Source organism: Colossoma macropomum, unplaced genomic scaffold (genome assembly GCF_904425465.1).
Source record: "Colossoma macropomum unplaced genomic scaffold, Colossoma_macropomum, whole genome shotgun sequence".
Classification (NCBI taxonomy): Eukaryota; Metazoa; Chordata; class Actinopteri; order Characiformes; family Serrasalmidae; genus Colossoma; species Colossoma macropomum.
Genome location: NW_023494804.1, coordinates 20,463,862 through 20,483,753, shown reverse-complemented (window position 1 = coordinate 20,483,753; position 19,892 = coordinate 20,463,862). Strand labels below are relative to the sequence as shown.

General features: G+C 37.9%; 1 protein-coding gene across 1 annotated transcript in view; it reads right to left on the bottom strand.

Moving 5' to 3' along the window:
* Nucleotides 1–1,637: 1,637 nt before the first annotated feature.
* Nucleotides 1,638–19,892, bottom strand: part of antxr2b (ANTXR cell adhesion molecule 2b) — a 19,513-nt gene continuing 1,258 nt past the window's right edge. Inside the window, exons 2-17 of the mRNA XM_036594876.1 lie at nucleotides 19,228–19,299; nucleotides 17,840–17,911; nucleotides 17,370–17,451; nucleotides 16,223–16,327; nucleotides 15,321–15,389; nucleotides 14,014–14,094; nucleotides 13,859–13,919; nucleotides 13,664–13,762; nucleotides 11,983–12,052; nucleotides 7,976–8,054; nucleotides 7,415–7,510; nucleotides 7,275–7,325; nucleotides 6,718–6,813; nucleotides 6,244–6,417; nucleotides 5,056–5,136; nucleotides 1,638–2,451 (exon numbers count right to left, since the gene is read on the bottom strand). Of these exons, the coding sequence (XP_036450769.1) occupies nucleotides 2,413–2,451; nucleotides 5,056–5,136; nucleotides 6,244–6,417; nucleotides 6,718–6,813; nucleotides 7,275–7,325; nucleotides 7,415–7,510; nucleotides 7,976–8,054; nucleotides 11,983–12,052; nucleotides 13,664–13,762; nucleotides 13,859–13,919; nucleotides 14,014–14,094; nucleotides 15,321–15,389; nucleotides 16,223–16,327; nucleotides 17,370–17,451; nucleotides 17,840–17,911; nucleotides 19,228–19,299 (1,327 nt within the window). The 3' untranslated portion in view covers nucleotides 1,638–2,412. The remainder of the gene's footprint in view (nucleotides 2,452–5,055; nucleotides 5,137–6,243; nucleotides 6,418–6,717; nucleotides 6,814–7,274; nucleotides 7,326–7,414; nucleotides 7,511–7,975; nucleotides 8,055–11,982; nucleotides 12,053–13,663; nucleotides 13,763–13,858; nucleotides 13,920–14,013; nucleotides 14,095–15,320; nucleotides 15,390–16,222; nucleotides 16,328–17,369; nucleotides 17,452–17,839; nucleotides 17,912–19,227; nucleotides 19,300–19,892) is intronic.

The window sequence follows — 19,892 nt, the reverse complement described above, 5'->3', positions numbered from 1 at the left end:
CATACAGATGTACATTGGACCTATTCAAATGAAAAGACAATACATACATCCACACAAATAATCATGCTGTTTTTAGTCCACATACTACAATACTTAATTTTAGTGGTACAAATGTTAATACCAGTTAACAATGACAAATGATAACCAGCATGGAAAAAATCTAATTCTAACACGTCAAAATTCTACTTTTACAAGAACCATGAACACTCAAAGAACCATTTGCCTGCTTAAATGGTTCTTTGCATGCTAAAAATAGTTCTTCAGATTGATGGAGAATGTGTTATATATAGTTCTATATAGCACCAAAAAGCGTTCTTCTACTGTTACAAGGTTAAGCTTGAAACAATATAGCAGAACCATTCAAGCATGCAGTGGTTCTATACAGAACTCATGGTTCTAAATATAACCATTGTCTTTACTAAAGAACTCTTGAAGAGCCATCTCTTTAAAAGTGTTGAAGAAATTATATTTTAATGCACGATTTCAGATATCACTGGTAAGAATTCATGGATTTCCCAATTCATTGTATAGGAAAGGATTTTTTAATTCGTTTTTAAAAAGTAAAAGTAACATTTTGAAAATTTAAGTGCTTCACGTAAAAAATGAGTGAAAGTAAAGCCTTCTATTTTTATGTAAGAACTGAATCCAACAATTAAAATGTCACAAAAAAGAAATCAGGTCAAATATGGAATATTTAGAATTATACAACAGTTAGTTCCGGCCACGCAAGCTGATTGGTTGAGAAGCGTTCTAACAGTGCTGATATTTCGCCATAACGTCAGTTTTTTCACAAACACTATATCACTCCGCTGAGACGCCGTTGCTAAGCATTGACTTTGACAGCTACAGGAGACGCTCAAGGATTTTGAACGTTTTTACTTCTTACTTTGCGAACGAACAGAAAATGGGCACTTTTAAGATCACATTTGACCGACAGCCGATTTGGTCAGACTCCGAAACTGACAGTTGGTCTGAGTAAGAAGCTGAAGAACGAACTGCCGGCTGTGCAGTGAGTGAGCGGAGCTCGTTACTCTGACGTAGCAACAAGCTGCTTGTTAAGGAACTATAATTTGGCGGAAGGAACTGCGAACATTAAATATTAAATGCATCACGGCTGTGATGTTATTTCGCGATAACACACGCCTTCTTGTGTTCTATTGCTTAATTAGAACATTCCATTTTTATTCTCAGTGAAACAGCTTTCCATTGTGGCCTCTTCTAATGTATGTTTGTTTACTGTCACACAAAAAATCCTAAAATCAGTATCTGTGATTAAATCTGCTGTTTAAACATCCAGCTAAGCTTGGAATATGAATACAAAAACATTTTTCTGATTCTAGTCACTTTAGTTAGTTAGTTTAGTTAAGTTGTAGTCCACATTTGTGTATTGTTTTACCATGGCCTGTGTTTGCTAAGGTCAGAAATTGCCTGTTTTTTCCTTTTTTTTAAGCCTAAGCTCTTCATAACGCTTATGTGCTCAGAAGCTTCATCATTCAACGTGTACTGCAGCATCTGTAGCATTACTGTAGCATACTTCAAAATAAGAGTTCTGTTTTCCTTTGCAGTAACATGAAACATCCCTTACAGGCTTATAACTAAGAGGATGTAGGACTTTTCATTTATCCAGACAGATACAATTAAAAAAAAAAAATATTTTATTTAATTACAGAAATCATGGTCAGCAGTGGTCAGGAGATTAATCAGTAATACTACTGCGTCTGCAGATTTAGAGACATGAGATTACTGTATTGTTACGTCTGTTTATGGCCTTTCACTTCATGTACAGAGCATCCAGGGCACTGTGATTGTGGCACAGGAAATTCTTTACAATCAGGGAATAATGAACTCACTGTTTGCTTGGGACATTCAACAGTGCATTTGCAATAGGACACAACATTTACAATCCACTTTTAAAATCCACTTATAGATATATCAGTGCTTATTTTTCTCAACAAATGCTGAATTCAAATTATAAATGCTACATGTTCTTGCTAAAACTGTGGAAAATCACTATTAATTTGCTTGTTAGATGATCGAAAGATCAGTTCTGAAATGTTAAACAGTACTGCAAGTATGCATTCTAGTACGCAAGAACCAACATTCTGCCATTCTGGGTCACAGCTGCTTTTGTGTCAGACCCTCCAGTCACTGACGCCCCTCTCTCTCATACACTCAATATCCTCACATACTTAAATGCACATAAATCTATGGCACAACAGGCAAAATCAGCATAAAGGACCAGCATATCAAACGGTAGCTTGAAAAAAAGTTAGTCATTAGAAAAACATCAGCCAATGTGCCAAAAATATGTTTATAAAAATACTAGTGCACATCCAAAAGCACAATCAACGTCCAAAAATTGTGTGCACAAATTCAAAAGCAGACACTTGAGAAAGACACACAGTGGTTGGCCTAATAGCTCTGAATCCTCTTGAACTTGATGCAGCGCCCCTGAAACACAAACATAACGGCAATTAAAATGATGCTATATTCATTTAAAGGGTCTGTATCACAGAAAAATGGTTTCCTTCATTTTTTTTAAATAAAAGAGTTATAAAGAGTGTTTCAGCTATGAGTGCTTTTTGAATTAGGCAACCAATCAGAACAGGGCTCATTTACATATATAAGTCGTTAAGGTGCAGTAACAAAAACAATCTGAATAACTCTAAGGGGTGAGGAGAGGTTGGAAAGTGATCATGTGAAAATCAGTTCTGACCATTCTTGATACATATAACCACAATTTGGCCTCAAGGGAAGAATTAAAATACAAAACCACGTAGGATATGGACCCTTTAATGGTCAACCATTCCTGAGGTGCTTCAGATAATTATCTTCACCACTCACTTTGCTCTGCAGTCCTCATTAAATCATATAAATACAAAAATATGACAGCATCTCTCCCATTTAGAGCTGCTAGTGCCCTCATTTAGAGACCGGTAAAATGTCCTGTCCCACCATGCATTTGCTAGTGCACATCACAATCATACTAAACGGATGGCACTCATTCGTTCACATCAGGTTGTACAAAGGCACGTCATATGGTCAAAAGGAATTACTCTCACATGCTCACATGCTTCATCACACTGACGTTTACGATAATTTGGAATAATTGAACTCAATTGAGGGAGCTTTGATTCTAATGGGCATCGAGGAAGCCACTGTCTTAAAGCTAAATCAGGCATGATAAATAAAACAGGCATTTTGAATAGCGTAACATAGCAGGTATTGTCGAGAAACAAAGACTTCACTTGCTCTGGTGTAAAACCTGTCATTATGAGCTATCTTTTATGAACAAACAAAACTGAAGCAGGTGTATGATCACCTATAATAAAGCAACAAGCCATGAGAGGCTGTGCTTTTTAGTGACTTTACCACCAATTTTTAAAATTGAATTTAAATATAAAAAATAATACATTCAAAGCCAAAATCTTATTTTAAAGGTACTGCAAAACAATGTCTAAAGCATCAGCCAGTACATTGCATTCATGAACATCATGTAACAACTTTCTTTGAGCTTTAAGAGCCAAACTCTTAAGACGTGTGGTCCTTAACACCACCATTGTTAACAAATCTGACTCTCTTTCTCTAGAACGGAGCATCATTCATCAAATCACTCTGAATAACTTTGTTTACAACTTAACTATTTAATCAGATTTTTTTTAATCCTTAATATATATATATATATATATATATATATATATATATATATATATATATATATATATATATATGTATATATATATATATATATATATATATATATGCAACAAACAATTCTACACCAAGCAATGTGGTTCATTAACAATAGGCTACAACATAATAGTCCTTCCATGTAGGGTTGTCATGATGCCACAATATTGATTTTGTTACCCCAAAAGATACTCTGGCAAAAACGTTAAAAAGACTCATCATCATCTGAACACTAAATGTTTATAAACTTTTGACATGACTGTAACAGCTTCAAATGTAGCTCAGTCAATCAGATTTTAGGACTGGAGCTGTTTTATAGTTAAGATTTCACTGTATTATCCTACACTCTCAGAAAAAAAGGGACAAAACTGTCACTGGGGTGGTTCCCTCAAGGGTACATCTCGGTACCTTTAGTCAGGGAACATAATTGTACCATAATCCATTGAAATTATATTTTCTAAGTTGTGGTGACTCCACACACCCCGTCTCATCTCCAGGCTTTTCATTTTATTCTTCTTCTGTAAAATATTAGGTTATGAAACGGTACACATATGTACTTTTCACCTGGGAAAAAACTTATTTAAGCCATACAATTGGACCTTAAAACCACTGTTGTACATTTGAGGGCGCATTTATGTTGTTTGTAACTTAATGATCGAAAAATGTCCCTACACAGACTCTTTATTTCTAACAGTGTAATTATTAGGGTAATTTACATACATATATCCAAGGAGGTTAACAAAATTAAGTAGGAGATTTTATGTGTAAAACATAAGGTAAATGTGATCCATTTAGCTGTAGTGTTAGTCATGACTCCATATGATCACTCCACTGAGGCCCAAACAGAATGACAGTCAGGTCAGTGTGTGGTCAGAGGTCACTCTCCTCTCTGAGATGTCGGGGCAGAGTCTCGTTTCTAACAGCCAGAATCTCGACAGCCAGACTCCAGCACTTGACTTAATGATGCTAATAGTGATGAATCTCTACTGACGAGTGTAGCCTAAGAGCCTAACAGCCACACCCAGCATAAAAATGAACGTGTGTGTGTTCATTTTTATTGGTTCTAATAAACTGAAGAGTCTCTGTTTGGACAGCCACACCAAACACTGACCCATTAACACAATGACTGGTCTCCATTAGACGCATTACATCCTTATTTATCAGAAGCCCAAACACACAACATGCTTTCACTATCAGGAAACAATAGCGATCCTTTTTTAGTAGATGTTTTGTCAGCAGGCCAATCATCTAATTTCTGAGAGAAACATCAAGTTCCAGAGTCTTGATCCAAGTTCAGTTAAGTTCTGCTGTGTTTTTCCCCCTTAACAGCAGTCATACATTTCAGCCTCCAAAACAGTATCATACCTTGTCATCTGCTGTGGGTCTCATGATAGCCACTCGGTTATACTGTCGCCGTAGTAACGCCGACAAAGCATCGAAACGTCCCTGAATGCACAACATTAACAGAAAAAAACAGTAAGGCAGCAACCACATTCACAAACAGATTTCTGGTGTTATTTTAAAGTGATAGTTCGGGGATAAAAATCACATTTACACAATTCCCTCCTTACCCCAAATGTACTCAGTCAGCCAAGACATGCTTGGTGTCTGAAGTGCTTTATTTGTTTTGCACTGGAGCTGTAAGGCTAATGTAGCTATGTGATGGAAGCTTATGTTAACATTTTAGAATTGTTTAAAATAGATGCCTAAAGTCACACACTTGCCTCAAACCGTGCCCAGTTGTTAAGTAATCTCTTGCTTATATGGTTTCTGACACTGTATTGCATACAGTTGTATACAACAGTTTAGGCACCCAGGCCAAATTACATATTTTATTCAATTTTGTAGTGAAAAGAAGTAAACATAACCTCTTTCCAGTCTCAGTTTCTTGATTGTCTGTATCACATTTGCTTCTAGAATTTAGTGGAATCCATTCTTTCATCTCTATGTGCTTTGCTTCCTGTGCCACTAGCTGCTACACAAGCCTAAAGCATAATATATCCACACCCATGCTTAGCAGTTTGCAAGGTGTTTCCTTCATCTTTCAGATCTTGCTTTGCCTTGCACAGTTGCCTTTAACTGCCATGTTTAATGACATTTTGGACAGTGAAAACTGCAAGCTCGAAATACTTTCTTATCTTTTTATAGCCTTCCCTTGCTTTACTTTGGTACAAATTACAAATTACCTTACACTGCTGCTTAGAGGAGCCCAAGGTTGTTGAGTGTTAGCACAAGGTTTGAAGTGTTAGAGAATGTATTATACTGTGGAACTGTCATGAGCTGATAGTTCCTAGTGACAATTCTCGACCTGCCTAACCTGTCCTAAAAAATTCTGAGCCTTTACAACTGGCTATCCAAACTTATGCACATGCCACAATAATACTTTTTTTCTGTTTTTATATATAAAACACTTTTGGCTGACTGGGAAATCGTGCCATTCTGAAATTATGTAAATTAGATTTTTTGCAAAATCATCTCTTTGTATGTAATGTATGTCTAATTGCGGTTAACGGTTAAAAGGAAACCTGACAGAAACATACAGGTAAGACTCACCTTAATTGGGGTGTACCATTTTGATGGTGTTGGGGGGCGATAGGGAGGTGGTGGTCTAGAAGGAGCTCTAATTATGGGCTCCTCCAGCTCCTCCTCTGGCATTTTGACTACAGCGTTTTTGGCTTTCTCCAGCCGTGCTCCTTCTTCAGTGGAGCCTTTCTCTCCCCAGCGAACCTGCAGAAAGCAGAACCCCATTAGGGTAGTGCTTCCCTGTTCTCTGGAGTCCTGCCATGCATACTTTATATGCTTTGCATGTGACTCAGCTCAACATTTCATCAATAAGGCATTTATCAGAGCTGGGATTCTTCAAGACCAGCACTGGGAAACAATCTTTTAAGCAAAGCGAATGACAACAATGCTGAAAGAGTGGAAACCATAAATCAACCACAATGTTTCATCAGATATGTTGACATCTTTTAAACCAAAAAACACTTTTGATGAATGATGAATGTATTTTTTTCATTTCCAACATACCTCCATTCGTTTGATCCCACCTGCACCCCTCCCTCCATAGTAGGAGGCATCCACGGTGGGCCACTTCTTCTTAGGCAGTGGGTCCTCCTCTGGTTCCTGTGGAAGAAACACAAGAAGCTGAAGAAATCTGAACTAAAACAATGGGATGAAGCGTTTCCTCTGAAATCAAGGAGTTTTTTGCCCCCCTCCTTTTGGTGCAGTAACAGCCACAAGATGCTAGAACACTGCTGTGAGAATTTGATTCACAAGAGCATTAGTGAGGTCAGGTACTGATGTTGGATGATTAGCTCTGGATCACCCCCACTCATCCCAAAGGTAATGGATGGAACTCCATTACTCCAAAGAACACAGTTCCATTGTTCCTGAGCCCAATACTGGGGGGCTTTATACCCTTTTAGCCAATGCTTGGCACCTCCATAGCATCCTATTCTAGTGGTCAGTGCTTTTCTATGGAGATTACACAAGATTACACATGCATCAAATCCACATTTGATAGCATATCAGCAATTACCTGATGATTCTTTCATAAATACTTATATGAACTACAGTCTACTTACAGGCACTGGACGTGGGGGAGGAGGTCGAGACGGAGGAGGATCTCGAATGACCTGTGAAATGGACAAACATCTAATTTAGCTGGTTCTGCCAGTAGTTGTTATGAAGTGTAGCCCGTATGGTGTGATGGACATTGACTCACCACAGTACAGCAGATTGGCCAGAACCACCAGAGCAGAGCCAGACCCACCAGCAGCAGAAGAACCAGGAGAACCACAGCCACCACAATCCCGTTAGACTGTCATAGTGAACACATGCACAGGTAAATAACAAATATATGTTTGTGCTCAACATGTTTTCACATATAGCTTCTTACACATTAACTGCTGTCAAAATAACTGTCAAAAAAAAAAACAACAAAGAGCATAGTTGTATTTAAATAGCTATTAACTACATAATGCATAATTACATCCCAAGATTACAGATAAAGTAAATGTTGCATGCTGAGAACATATGGCCACAGGAAAAAAACATATTGAATTGACTTGATTTAAATGTGTACATCATTTCCATATAAATACAATATATTACATCAACCAAATTACTGTCAAAAGCAAGTCTGTATTGATGTAACATTTTATTCATGTGGAAAATCAAGTAAATTTGCTTCACTGTTGTGATTAACTGTTACTAATTTACTAAAAATAAACTGAGGAATTGGTAATAGTGGGAACTGTTGATACACTGACTGCATCATACTTACACACGTGGTGGCGTATATTGTGATTGGACTCGAAATATAGGACTGACCATGATTGAAGCTAATCAGCACTTCAACTGAGCTGTTGAAAGAGAGAACACTGGTTTTAACACCCTGGTCTAAAGAATACATGTATATATTCATGTTTTATGACAAAGCTTATTTAATTGATTCTAAGCCCTACTGTAGCTGGATTCGTTTTACCTTGGAGGGTACTATAATTTCAATGATTACTGAAAAGATATGTGACTTTAATCCAGTATGAATCATATTTAGTTTATACAGTCTGACAATAATATTTGTGGAGTGGTTTTAATCCAGTATGAATCTGCAGCATGTGTAGTTTTACAGTTTGACAGTAATAATTGTGGAGAGATTTTAATCCAGTATGAATCGGCAGCGTGTGTGGTTTTTACAGTCCGACAGTAATAATTGTGGAGCAGTTTTAATCCAGTATGAATTGGCAGCGTGTGTGGTTTTTAAGGTCTGACAGTAATAATTGTGAAGCGGTTTTAATCTAGTATGAATCGGCAGCATGAGGTTTTTATAGTCTGACAGTAATAATTATGGAGCGATTTTAATCCAGTATGAATCGGCAGCATGTGTGGTTTTTAAGGTCTGACAGTAATAATTATGGAGCGATTTTAATCCAGTATGAATCTGCAGTGTGTGTGGTTTTTAAGGTCTGACAGTAATAATTATGGAGCGATTTTAATCCAGTATGAATCGGCAGCGTGTGTGGTTTTTAAGGTCTGACAGTAATAATTATGGAGCGATTTTAATCCAGTATGAATCTGCAGTGTGTGTGGTTTTTACAGTCTGACAGTAATAATTATGGAGCGATTTTAATCCAGTATGAATCTGCAGCGTGTGTGGTTTTTTAAGGTCTGACAGTAATAATTATGGAGCAATTTTAATCCAGTATGAATCTGCAGCGTGTGTGGTTTTTACAGTCCGACAGTAATAATTGTGGAGCAGTTTTAATCCAGTATGAATCTGCAGCGTGTGTGGTTTTTACAGTCTGACAGTAATAATTATGGAGCGATTTTAATCCAGTATGAATCTGCAGCGTGTGTGGTTTTTAAGGTCTGACAGTAATAATTATGGAGCGATTTTAATCCAGTATGAATCTGCAGCGTGTGTGGTTTTTAAGGTCTGACAGTAATAATTGTGAAGCGGTTTTAATCTAGTATGAATCGGCAGCATGAGGTTTTTATAGTCTGACAGTAATAATTATGGAGCGATTTTAATCCAGTATGAATCGGCAGCGTGTGTGGTTTTTAAGGTCTGACAGTAATAATTATGGAGCGATTTTAATCCAGTATGAATCGGCAGCGTGTGTGGTTTTTAAGGTCTGACAGTAATAATTATGGAGCGATTTTAATCCAGTATGAATCGGCAGCGTGTGTGGTTTTTAAAGTCTGACAGTAATAATTATGGAGCGATTTTAATCCAGTATGAATCTGCAGTGTGTGTGGTTTTTTAAGGTCTGACAGTAATAATTATGGAGCAATTTTAATCCAGTATGAATCTGCAGCGTGTGTGGTTTTTTACAGTCCGACAGTAATAATTATGGAGCAGATTTTAATCCAGTATGAATCTGCAGCGTGTGTGGTTTTTACAGTCTGACAGTAATAATTATGGAGCGATTTTAATCCAGTATGAATCTGCAGTGTGTGTGGGTTTTAAGGTCTGATAGTAATAATTATGGAGCGATTTTAATCCAGTATGAATCTGCAGCGTGTGTGGTTTTTAAGGTCTGACAGTAATAATTGTGAGCGATTTTAATCCAGTATGAATCTGCAGCGTGTGTGGTTTTTATAGTCTGACAGTAATAATTATGGAGCGATTTTAATCCAGTATGAATCTGCAGCGTGTGTGGTTTTTTAAGGTCTGACAGTAATAATTATGGAGCGATTTTAATCCAGTATGAATCTGCAGTGTGTGTGGTTTTTAAGGTCCTGACAGTAATAATTATGGAGCGTTTTAATCCAGTATGAATCTGCAGCGTGTGTGGTTTTTAAGGTCTGACAGTAATAATTATGGAGCGATTTTAATCCAGTATGAATCTGCAGCGTGTGTGGTTTTTAAGGTCTGACAGTAATAATTATGGAGCGATTTTAATCCAGTATGAATCTGCAGCGTGTGTGGGTTTTAAGGTCTGACAGTAATAATTGTGAAGGTTTTAATCAGTATGAATCGCAGTGGGTTTTAAGTCTGAAGTAATAATTATGGAGCGATTTTAATCCAGTATGAATCGGCAGCGTGTGTGGTTTTTAAGGTCTGACAGTAATAATTATGGAGCGATTTTAATCCAGTATGAATCTGCAGTGTGTGTGGTTTTTAAGGTCTGACAGTAATAATTATGGAGCGATTTTAATCCAGTATGAATCGGCAGCGTGTGTGGTTTTTAAGGTCTGACAGTAATAATTATGGAGCGATTTTAATCCAGTATGAATCTGCAGTGTGTGTGGTTTTTAAGGTCTGACAGTAATAATTATGGAGCGATTTTAATCCAGTATGAATCGGCAGCGTGTGTGGTTTTTAAGGTCTGACAGTAATAATTATGGAGCGATTTTAATCCAGTATGAATCTGCAGTGTGTGTGGTTTTTACAGTCTGACAGTAATAATTATGGAGCGATTTTAATCCAGTATGAATCTGCAGCGTGTGTGGTTTTTAAGGTCTGACAGTAATAATTATGGAGCGATTTTAATCCAGTATGAATCTGCAGTGTGTGGTTTTTACAGTCTGACAGTAATAATTATGGAACGATTTTAATCCAGTATGAATCTGCAGTGTGTGGTTTTTACAGTCTAACAGTAATAATTATGGAACGATTTTAATCCAGTACGAATCTGCAGCGTGTGTAGTTTTTACAGTCTTATAGTAATAATTATGGAGTGGTTGCAATCCAGTATGAATCTGCTGCTTGTGTAGTTTTTATAGTCTTCACAGCGCCAGAAAGCAGGGGTCTGGTCCCACAGCACAGCCCAATGCTCTGGAGAGCACCAACAAGCAGGAGCCTGACCCGCTGGCCACCAAGTCCTTTGCTAAATGGTCCCATCCACTCCAGTCCAGTTGCCTGCTGTCTCAGCCACTCCAGTCCAGCTGCCTGCTGTCTCGTCCACTCCTGTCCAGCTGCCTGCTGTCCTGTACACCTCTGCCTAGTTACCTACTGTTCCGTATGCTCCCGTCTCTGTTGTTGGGCCAGCCCCCGTTTCCATTCCATGGACCCCTTTGCTGGACTGTGTCCCCCTCTGGAAGTAGTACCTGTCTTGACTGTGCTTCCCAATGGTCCAGGCCTGCACTTGGTTTCATGTTTTGGGAGTTGGACTTGCCCCACATGGATTAGCTCACTCCAGCTCCACTCTGGCTCTGCTTACTCATGATCATACATACCTGCAGCTATTTCTGGCTTCATTATCTTAAGCATTTATACCCCCGGTTTGCTTTGCGAAGCTTTCCCTTGTGCAGGAGCCTTCTAAACCACTTCCTTTGTTTGGTTTTTCTGTGTTTTGACCCCTGCCTGTGAGTGTTGGACTCTAATAAAGCTATCCTGCAAATGCATCCTGGTGAGCAACAACAGTCCTTTCATTAAGACAGAAGATTCAGAATGAAAAAAAGAAGAGAGACAGGTTTGTAGTAAAACTGATTTCATCCATTTCCAAATAGCTCAAAGAGAGATCAACAGAAAGGTTTAACTGGGTCACTCTGAGTTTCTATCTCTCAGGCAGAGCTTTTAAAGGTCAGGCACTATGCAATGGCAAACAAAAATGCACTGACGCAACACAAACACACACACATACACCCTTCACTCTACTCAGCCCTTTGTTATCGTGTGCTACCACTCCTTATCAGTGGTCTCATGGCTACAAGCAGAAACCCAAACACAAGTCAAGAGGAACCCATGATGTCTCGCAATCTGTTTGCCAGCCAACTCCTAACAGCTGTAGCTCTGTTAATGGCCAGCCTGTGTTCTAAAACAGCAGCAGGAAGAATGACACTCACTGTCCAACTTCGGTCAACACTGGAGCCGGACACAGCACATAACCGTCCTTCACAATGGTCGGCTTTTCATCTAAGAGGAAGAGATGACGGCATGAGATCACTGTATACTGCCAAACCCACTCAGGCACAGTGCTTTCATTTAATAATGTGATACCATTAACTCTTCTAAACACTGGGGCAGTACACAGGCCAGTTTCCGTGCTGGCTAATGCAAGGTTCAGTTTCCAAAACAGTCACAGCATACAGATACCACATCAGTCACTACAACTTTAAGGGGATATTATTTCTTTTATTATGTTTGTTTGGTGTTATAAAAGGAAAAAACAGTTCATTTCTACCATTATCCCTTAAGAATTAAACAAGCTGTTTTTGTTACTGTGACTGATATATGTAAATGACATATATTCTGACTGGCTGACATCTGTAGTAACTGGCAGTTCAAAAAGTAGTCAAAATGTATGGAGCAAACTGTCAAGTTCATACTGAAATACTTAGGAATGTTGAAAAAACGTCTTTCGGATATGTAGGTCCTTTGGAAGTCTTTAATGACACATTTTCCCCCGGACAGCCAGGAACAGTACACCATTTAATCGCGTTATTACATCTGCAGGAACAACATTTCATGTCACTTCAACGTAAATGGCCGGAGCAAAACTGCTGTAGGCTGAATTGGAGTTCATATGTAAATGTGTTCATGGATGCAACATCACAACTTCATATACAGAGCTGTGCAAAAGTCAGAGACCGCTCTTATTGATTTAATTTTGATCAGGTACAAGTAAAAAACAGGAGTTTCCAAAACTTGAAAAAACACTGATTAAAGGCTACAGAGAAAATGTGATTCCTAACAACCACCTGCAAGACCACCAGCACTGTCCCCATCAGATAAAGCTTTCATCTCTGAGAGAAAGGAGAAAATCAAGCTGCTTCAGATCTGAAAAAATCCACAGGTGTTTCTGTCCATCCTCCCACTGTGAGAAGACAACTGAGCGCTATGGGTCTGAAAGGGTGTGTAGCAGTCAAGAAGCCTCACTGAGAAAAGGAGACACACACATCAAACAAAGAAGCTGAACAATGGACTGACCACTCCAGAGTCCAGACCTCAACATCATTGATTGTGTTTTACAATTTAACTTTAGAAGAAAAAATACTGAAAAATTATGCATGATATAAATTTTGTTGTTGAGACTTTCTGTTAAAATACATATATTTTTCCTGTAATTATGATTATTAGCTGTTTTGACTGGAAATTAAATAAATTAATGGTGGTGCTCTGACTTTTGCACAGTTCAATATGGACTGTATTGACTGGAAAACAAACAGAATGGTTTAAAGCTGTTCACATAGTATATAAAGCTTATTTGAAAAAAATTTAAATTTATAAGCCCTTTAAACCCTCTTAAATTGTTAAGCTATAGCACTTTAGGCAAACTGGGCCCTGAGCTGGTTTTATTTGTGGCTGCATATGTCTTGAGATCCTGTTTGTTAAGGGATAATGACACGACTGTGGTCTTCCATGCTTCTTCCTGCCGTAACCAAATTACAGTGAACCAGGGCAAATTACAGATCCTTCTATATTAAGAGCATCCTCACAGCTGAAGTCTGACCCGCTGGTGGCATTGCATTAAATCTGGCCTACGACAGCTGTGAGCTTTAACATGGGGTGTGTGGACTGACTTACTGTAAGTTTCTCCTTGATTTACAGAGAGCGTGCAGACCACACCCTCCGAGCCCCGTCCCTGAGTGAAACCCCTTCCTCTTAGAACAATGTTGAATGACTCTAAAACAGAAGCGAGTATGTGTTGCTAAATTGAAACAAACCAAAGGCCAATTTTTTTATTATTCACATCAATTTCCAGAATTTTGCACAACATACCATTCACACAAATGCTGGAGGGCTCAACGTTAAAAATCTCTATGCATGACTTCTTTAAAATCTGCAAAGGATATTAAATATTGTTAGACTGCAACATGCACATGAATTAATTCCAAAATTTAACGACATGAACGGTAAAAGTGCTTTTGTCTTACAGAATTCACAATAGACTTGAGGGCGTGGAATCCATCTAGCACGGGAAACACCTGATCTTTGCTGTCTGCGATATCAGCAAGCTAGAAAGGAAAACAAAATTGTGCAAACAAGCAAACAATGAAATTAAAGGAAAAAAGCATGATGTCATTCACACAATGCTAATTTCCTTTAATTACATTGTTAGCAACATCAGCTTTTTGACTGAGCTGCTGCTTTAAGACCTGAAAGCTTTCAGCTCTAACGTCCAGATAATGAACAGTGAGCAGCATGCTTATGGCTACAGCAATCCAATTACAGCCTCAGATCAAGCTTCCTGCACAAACAAGAACATCAGCATTTCAGCCCAGCTCTATCTAACATTGCTCTCATACAGCAGGACTGTTATGGTAACTACACGTGTGTGAGCACCAGTTTACATTAAATATCTCATACATTCTCAACCGTCAATCCTAGAATGATTACATCTAAACAAATCTAGACTAGGCTACTCTGTATTACTTGTAAATATTGTATTACTTTGTGGCATGTACACTACCAGTCAAAAGTTTGGACACAGACAGTTTTCCTTGTTTTTTACCATTCCCCACATTTTAGAATAATAGTGTAGACATACAACTATGAAATAACACATGCTGAATTATGCAGAGACCAAAAAGTGTTTATTTCAGTTTATTTTAGAAATTAGCTCTGAGTTGCTTTTAACAGGACTGCAGGGTTAAATACAAATATGTGTATATATATATATATATATATATATATATATATATATATATATATATAAATATATATTATATTTGGATTTGCAATGAAGCAACAACCTTTGATGATGATGTATGATGACAAATGACTGGAAGTGTATATTAACCACATTTTTATATTCTCACTTGTACATTTGAATGATTTTTCTTACGGGATGATGGTACTAATTACCCAATATTGGGAAAATAATGTACAGCCATACTGTACTTTTCATCTAGACATAAAGTGTCTTGGACAACAGTTTGCATCAGCTGTGTTATTTCCAGTTATATTTATGCCTTTTGCAGACACTCAGAGCTTACAATTTGATTATATTACAGAGCTAGTTGAATATAGCACTGGTGTCTAGCCCAAGGACTCTTATTGGTATAGCGTGGTGTGCTTTCCCAGGCAGAGAAATTGAGCGCTAGTCAGCCACGTGGGTGGCAGCAGTGTTACTCACTACATTACACCAACATTTGCATGAACAGGTAACACACATTACATATTCTTTTAAGACTGCATAAGGGCAGAGTGATGCTGTGCAAACAGATAATGTCTCACATACTTGATGGGCATCGAAGTCCTTCACCCCCACACAGTACACACGGGCACCATACTGTCTCGCTAGATCCGCCTGCATGCACACAGAGACAGGTGTAGGGATTGACACATGACACACAGCTAAATAAAGCAATGTAATGGACTACATTATCATTGTTATGGCTGTAAAACATAGCATTTGCTCCCCAAGCCATACGATCCACATATGCAAGCTACGTTGCAAAAACACCCTGTTTTGATTTTATTATGGCTGTGACATCACAACCATGATGAACTTTAAAACAAGTTTGTTTTTACATATGCTAGCCATTCAAACCACCTACAGCAGTATAGCTCCACTCATTCACACCAAAGTGATGAGAGCTGTTCTTGAAGACAGTGTGTAGCAAAGTTATTGAAGTGGAAGATGTGGAGAAACTAATTAAACATTGTGCTGTTCCTGACTGCCCTGTAGAAAATGCAACATCACAACCTTCCAAAGGATCCATGCTTCCGAGAGAAGTGCATGGAATTTATTTCTGTCCCTGCAGATTGCAGTTCAAAATTAACAGTTTGTTTTGTACATTTCAGCTCTGACTAATTTTTGGCAGCCATAATACAGTGGAAAAACAGGTAAGCCAATCAGAACAGAGATCATTTACATATATCAGTCCTATAGGTGCAAGAACAAAAACAGTCAGTCTAATTTCTAAATTTATCAGTTCTAAGGGATCAAGAAAGGTTGGAAATCTAAAAATGAGTTCTGACTGTTTTTGGAAAATAAAACCACACAAGCATTGTAATCTAAAATAAAATACAATACAATACAAGAGAAATGCAGAATATGGGCCCTTTATGGAGTGCTGTGGTCTGTCCAGAACTGGTTCCAAATGGTTAGCTGGTCTATAGTTAATGTGGCTTCCTCACCTGCTTCACTGTGAGGTCATGTGGGTAGACTTCTAATTTCCCATCAGTCAGTGCAATAACAATGCTTGATGCTCTTGTACTTTGAGCTTTCATTTGTTCTATAACCTGAAAAAGTAAAAACATGCACATTGCACATGACGGTCCAATGAAATATTTGTCTAAAATATATATATATATATATATATATATATATATATATATATACAGGGTGATTTTAAAAAAGATTCATCCGATTTCAAAGCGCCATATTTTTACAACCGTGAGGCACCTAGGAACCAATCACATACCAATTGAAAGAGGGGGTCATAGAGTTTCTGACTGCCACCAGAAGATGGCTCCCTTCAGTCTGCAAGGAGATGGCGACCCCTGAGCAGAAAGCGTTTTGCGTTTTCCACTTCAATAAGAGTGAATCCGTGAACTGTGCAACATGATTTTCATCGGCAGTGAACCTCCAACAGCTCAGAGCGTTCGTCGTTGGTTCCACAGCACTGGATGAACTCCGAAATCTCATTGAAAGAGCTGTGAGTACAGTGACACCCAACATGCTCAATCGAGTATGGGATGAATTTGACTATGGCGTTGATGTTGTGCATATAGTTGGAGGAGGCCATATTGAGCACTTGTAAAATTACATAATAAACTTTATGCTCACTTAAACCATTTACAATTTACTGCATTGTTCTGTAATGATTTACAAGTGAAATAAATCATTTTGAAATCGGATGAATCTTTTTGAATCTCCCTGTATATATATACCTTCTGCATTCTGTTAGAATTTCATGATGAACATACCAGTAGAAATGGTTCACAATTACTTGTACAACAATCTTGTTACATTCATTTCCATTACAAATTAGGAATGTTTTTTCTTCTCCTATAAAGTTGCCATTTTGAAGATACAAGGTTTTGTTTGCACTGATCAGACACAACCACTTCTTTGTTCTACACACACACACACACACACACATATGCACATATACATACATAGACATATATGTACAACAACTACACTACAACCATTTACATGTATACATATCTACATGCATATTGCACATTACATGTACAATATAACATACACTGTACATGTATATATGCACTATAAGCACATTATAAGGATAAGATTAGTTAGTATGTACAATACACATACCTTTATAATCCCCTCATGCATGTAGGTTTCACCAGCAGGTTTAATCTTACTCAAGCGCTCCAACCCCACATCAATAGAAGGCCTAAAAGTACACAAAAAGAAAAAGAAGATTTGTAATTGTGCAGATGAAAAGGGAATTACTGTAGCAGAGACATCCAACTTGGTCTTATCAGTGCTGAAATATCTGCATTCCAAATCTGCACAACGTCTCTTTTACAAAGAATGCAAATCGATTAGCTGTGCAGATTTGCAGAAACACTAGTATACATTACATCCCTCTGAGGAACAAGCTGAGCAGCCCTGGTTGGAGAGTAATTAAATCAGCCTTTCTCCGGAAATCTTCCACCCAGCAGAGTTTAGGGAGTTTACATTAGTGTTGGCAGAAAACGCAGAAGGGTGGGACATGGCCAGCGCTGTGCACGCCTGGGTAGATTTGCTTGTTTGTAAAGGCTGAAGAGAGGACAACACACCTGTCTCCAGTGAGGGGTAGAATCACTTCGGCTTTAGAGGAGAAGACTATGAAAGACACCCTCATCTTTGGACTGCAAGAGAAAAAAATCAAGAAGAACTGCACTGTCATCCCATCTAAGATTGGGCAATATGCTATTGTGGTATTGTTATCGTAATAAAGGACATCTCAATACAGGTTTCTGAGTATATGATGGTATCATCAGTACCTCTAGAACACTGAACAACTGCATGGATCATGAAGGCAGATTTAGATCAATTATAAAGAGGCTGCTTAGCAACAAGTAGCTGATTGCATCTTAGCCCATTATGAAATCATATTATTATTATTTTTTTCAAATAAATATTTGTTGCTTTAGTTTTCTTTTGAAAAATGCTGGACTGAAAAATAATTGTACTCATAGTGTTTTATAGCCTTTTTAAATGTAGCACCACTGTTTTGCTGATGCGTTTTACCTAAATAAGTGACATATGATAATACATACTGTGTACTGTAATAGTATACAGTATAAAGTGAATCACTATGAATTACTATAGATTATTCAGTGAGTACTGTGAATTATCTAATAATTACTATGAATTACTTAGTATCTGCTATGAATTATTCAGTATCTACAATTAAAAATAATGTATAAGTTGCAATATGAATAGAATTGAAGTGTGAATCTTTTTGGACATGGATTCAGCTTAGTCTTGGACTAAACTGTCATGCCAATAGTGAATCTCTATTAGAAATTCTTTTTAGCCTAGGATTAGGCTTAACCTGGGTCTGTGAAACTGGCTCTTAGAGTCTAACTGGTTAAACCCTTCGATTTTGGATCAAACTTTCTATGTTACAATAGAGGACATACAGTACATGGCCTGTGTTTACAGGACTACACAATAAAAGCAAACAGGATAAGATTAATCATACTCCAAATAAAAAACAAGTGAAACTATTCTTGGCATAAACAAAGCCAAGCCTAAACTCACATCCACCTAAATGTGTGTCAGTAGTGCCAAACTTGTTTTGTCTAGTCTTTATATAGATCATATTTAAAACAATACTGTAGCATGTATGCTGATGTAGGCAAAATTACTACTGTGACCACTCAAGGTTTACAGCATTTGTTAACTGGGTCACACAGCCACAGTCTACTCTGCACTAACACAAACACTATAAAATGTCTTAAGTTATACATAGTAATCCACTATTAAGCTTATATTTAGTCTCTCATATGTTCACAATGGGTGCCCTGTGCTTTTCTGCTCAGAGTGTGGTTTGTCCTGCCCTGTGTTGGTGCATGTGGTTGCTGCTGAAGCACCACTTCTAACCTCTTCAAGTCAGTCATTTCATTCAGGATTCATTCGGGAAACAAAAGTGTAGGCCCAAATCTGAGAGTGTGCTTACCTCACGAAGCGATTTGTTAGCTGCTCCACAAATCCATATATCTCCAGCCAGTTGTCCGACACACTCCCGGACCTGGAAGGATGGAGAATGTTTTCATGCCTTTGTGAAATAAACAGGCCCTTATAAGGGCTCTTAAGTGCTACAGAAGGCCAGCGAGTTAGGCCTCAATAGAAAATCTGTCTGAAAATAGCAGGTCCAACAGTACAACCAGCGCTAGGGTGTTCTTATTATAGACATCCGAGAGATGTGAAGAATTTAAAGATTTGACAGGAGAGAGGGGAGAAAAGGCAGGGAAAACGTGTTTGTGTGTACCTATACAATTACATATAATACGTACTTATATATACAATACATAAGAGAGACATTACTGCATATATGTATTTACATAGGTCACTCAAACATCCATTGAGTACAAGTTATTTATTATCACAAAAAAGCAGAAAACATAACAGAACATTACATAGAAGCCTCAACAACTTTATTAAATTTCTATTTTTTTGCCTGCACTCTGAAATCTGCAGAGATATCCTTCCACACCTCCAAAGTTCAGTCTCAGAAGTTGGTTGCACTTTCTGCTCATGTAATCCCAACTACAAATTTAGACTCATCAGTTCATAAAGCTTTACTCAACAACTCAGACATCCAGTTCTAGCTATGCGTTCTAG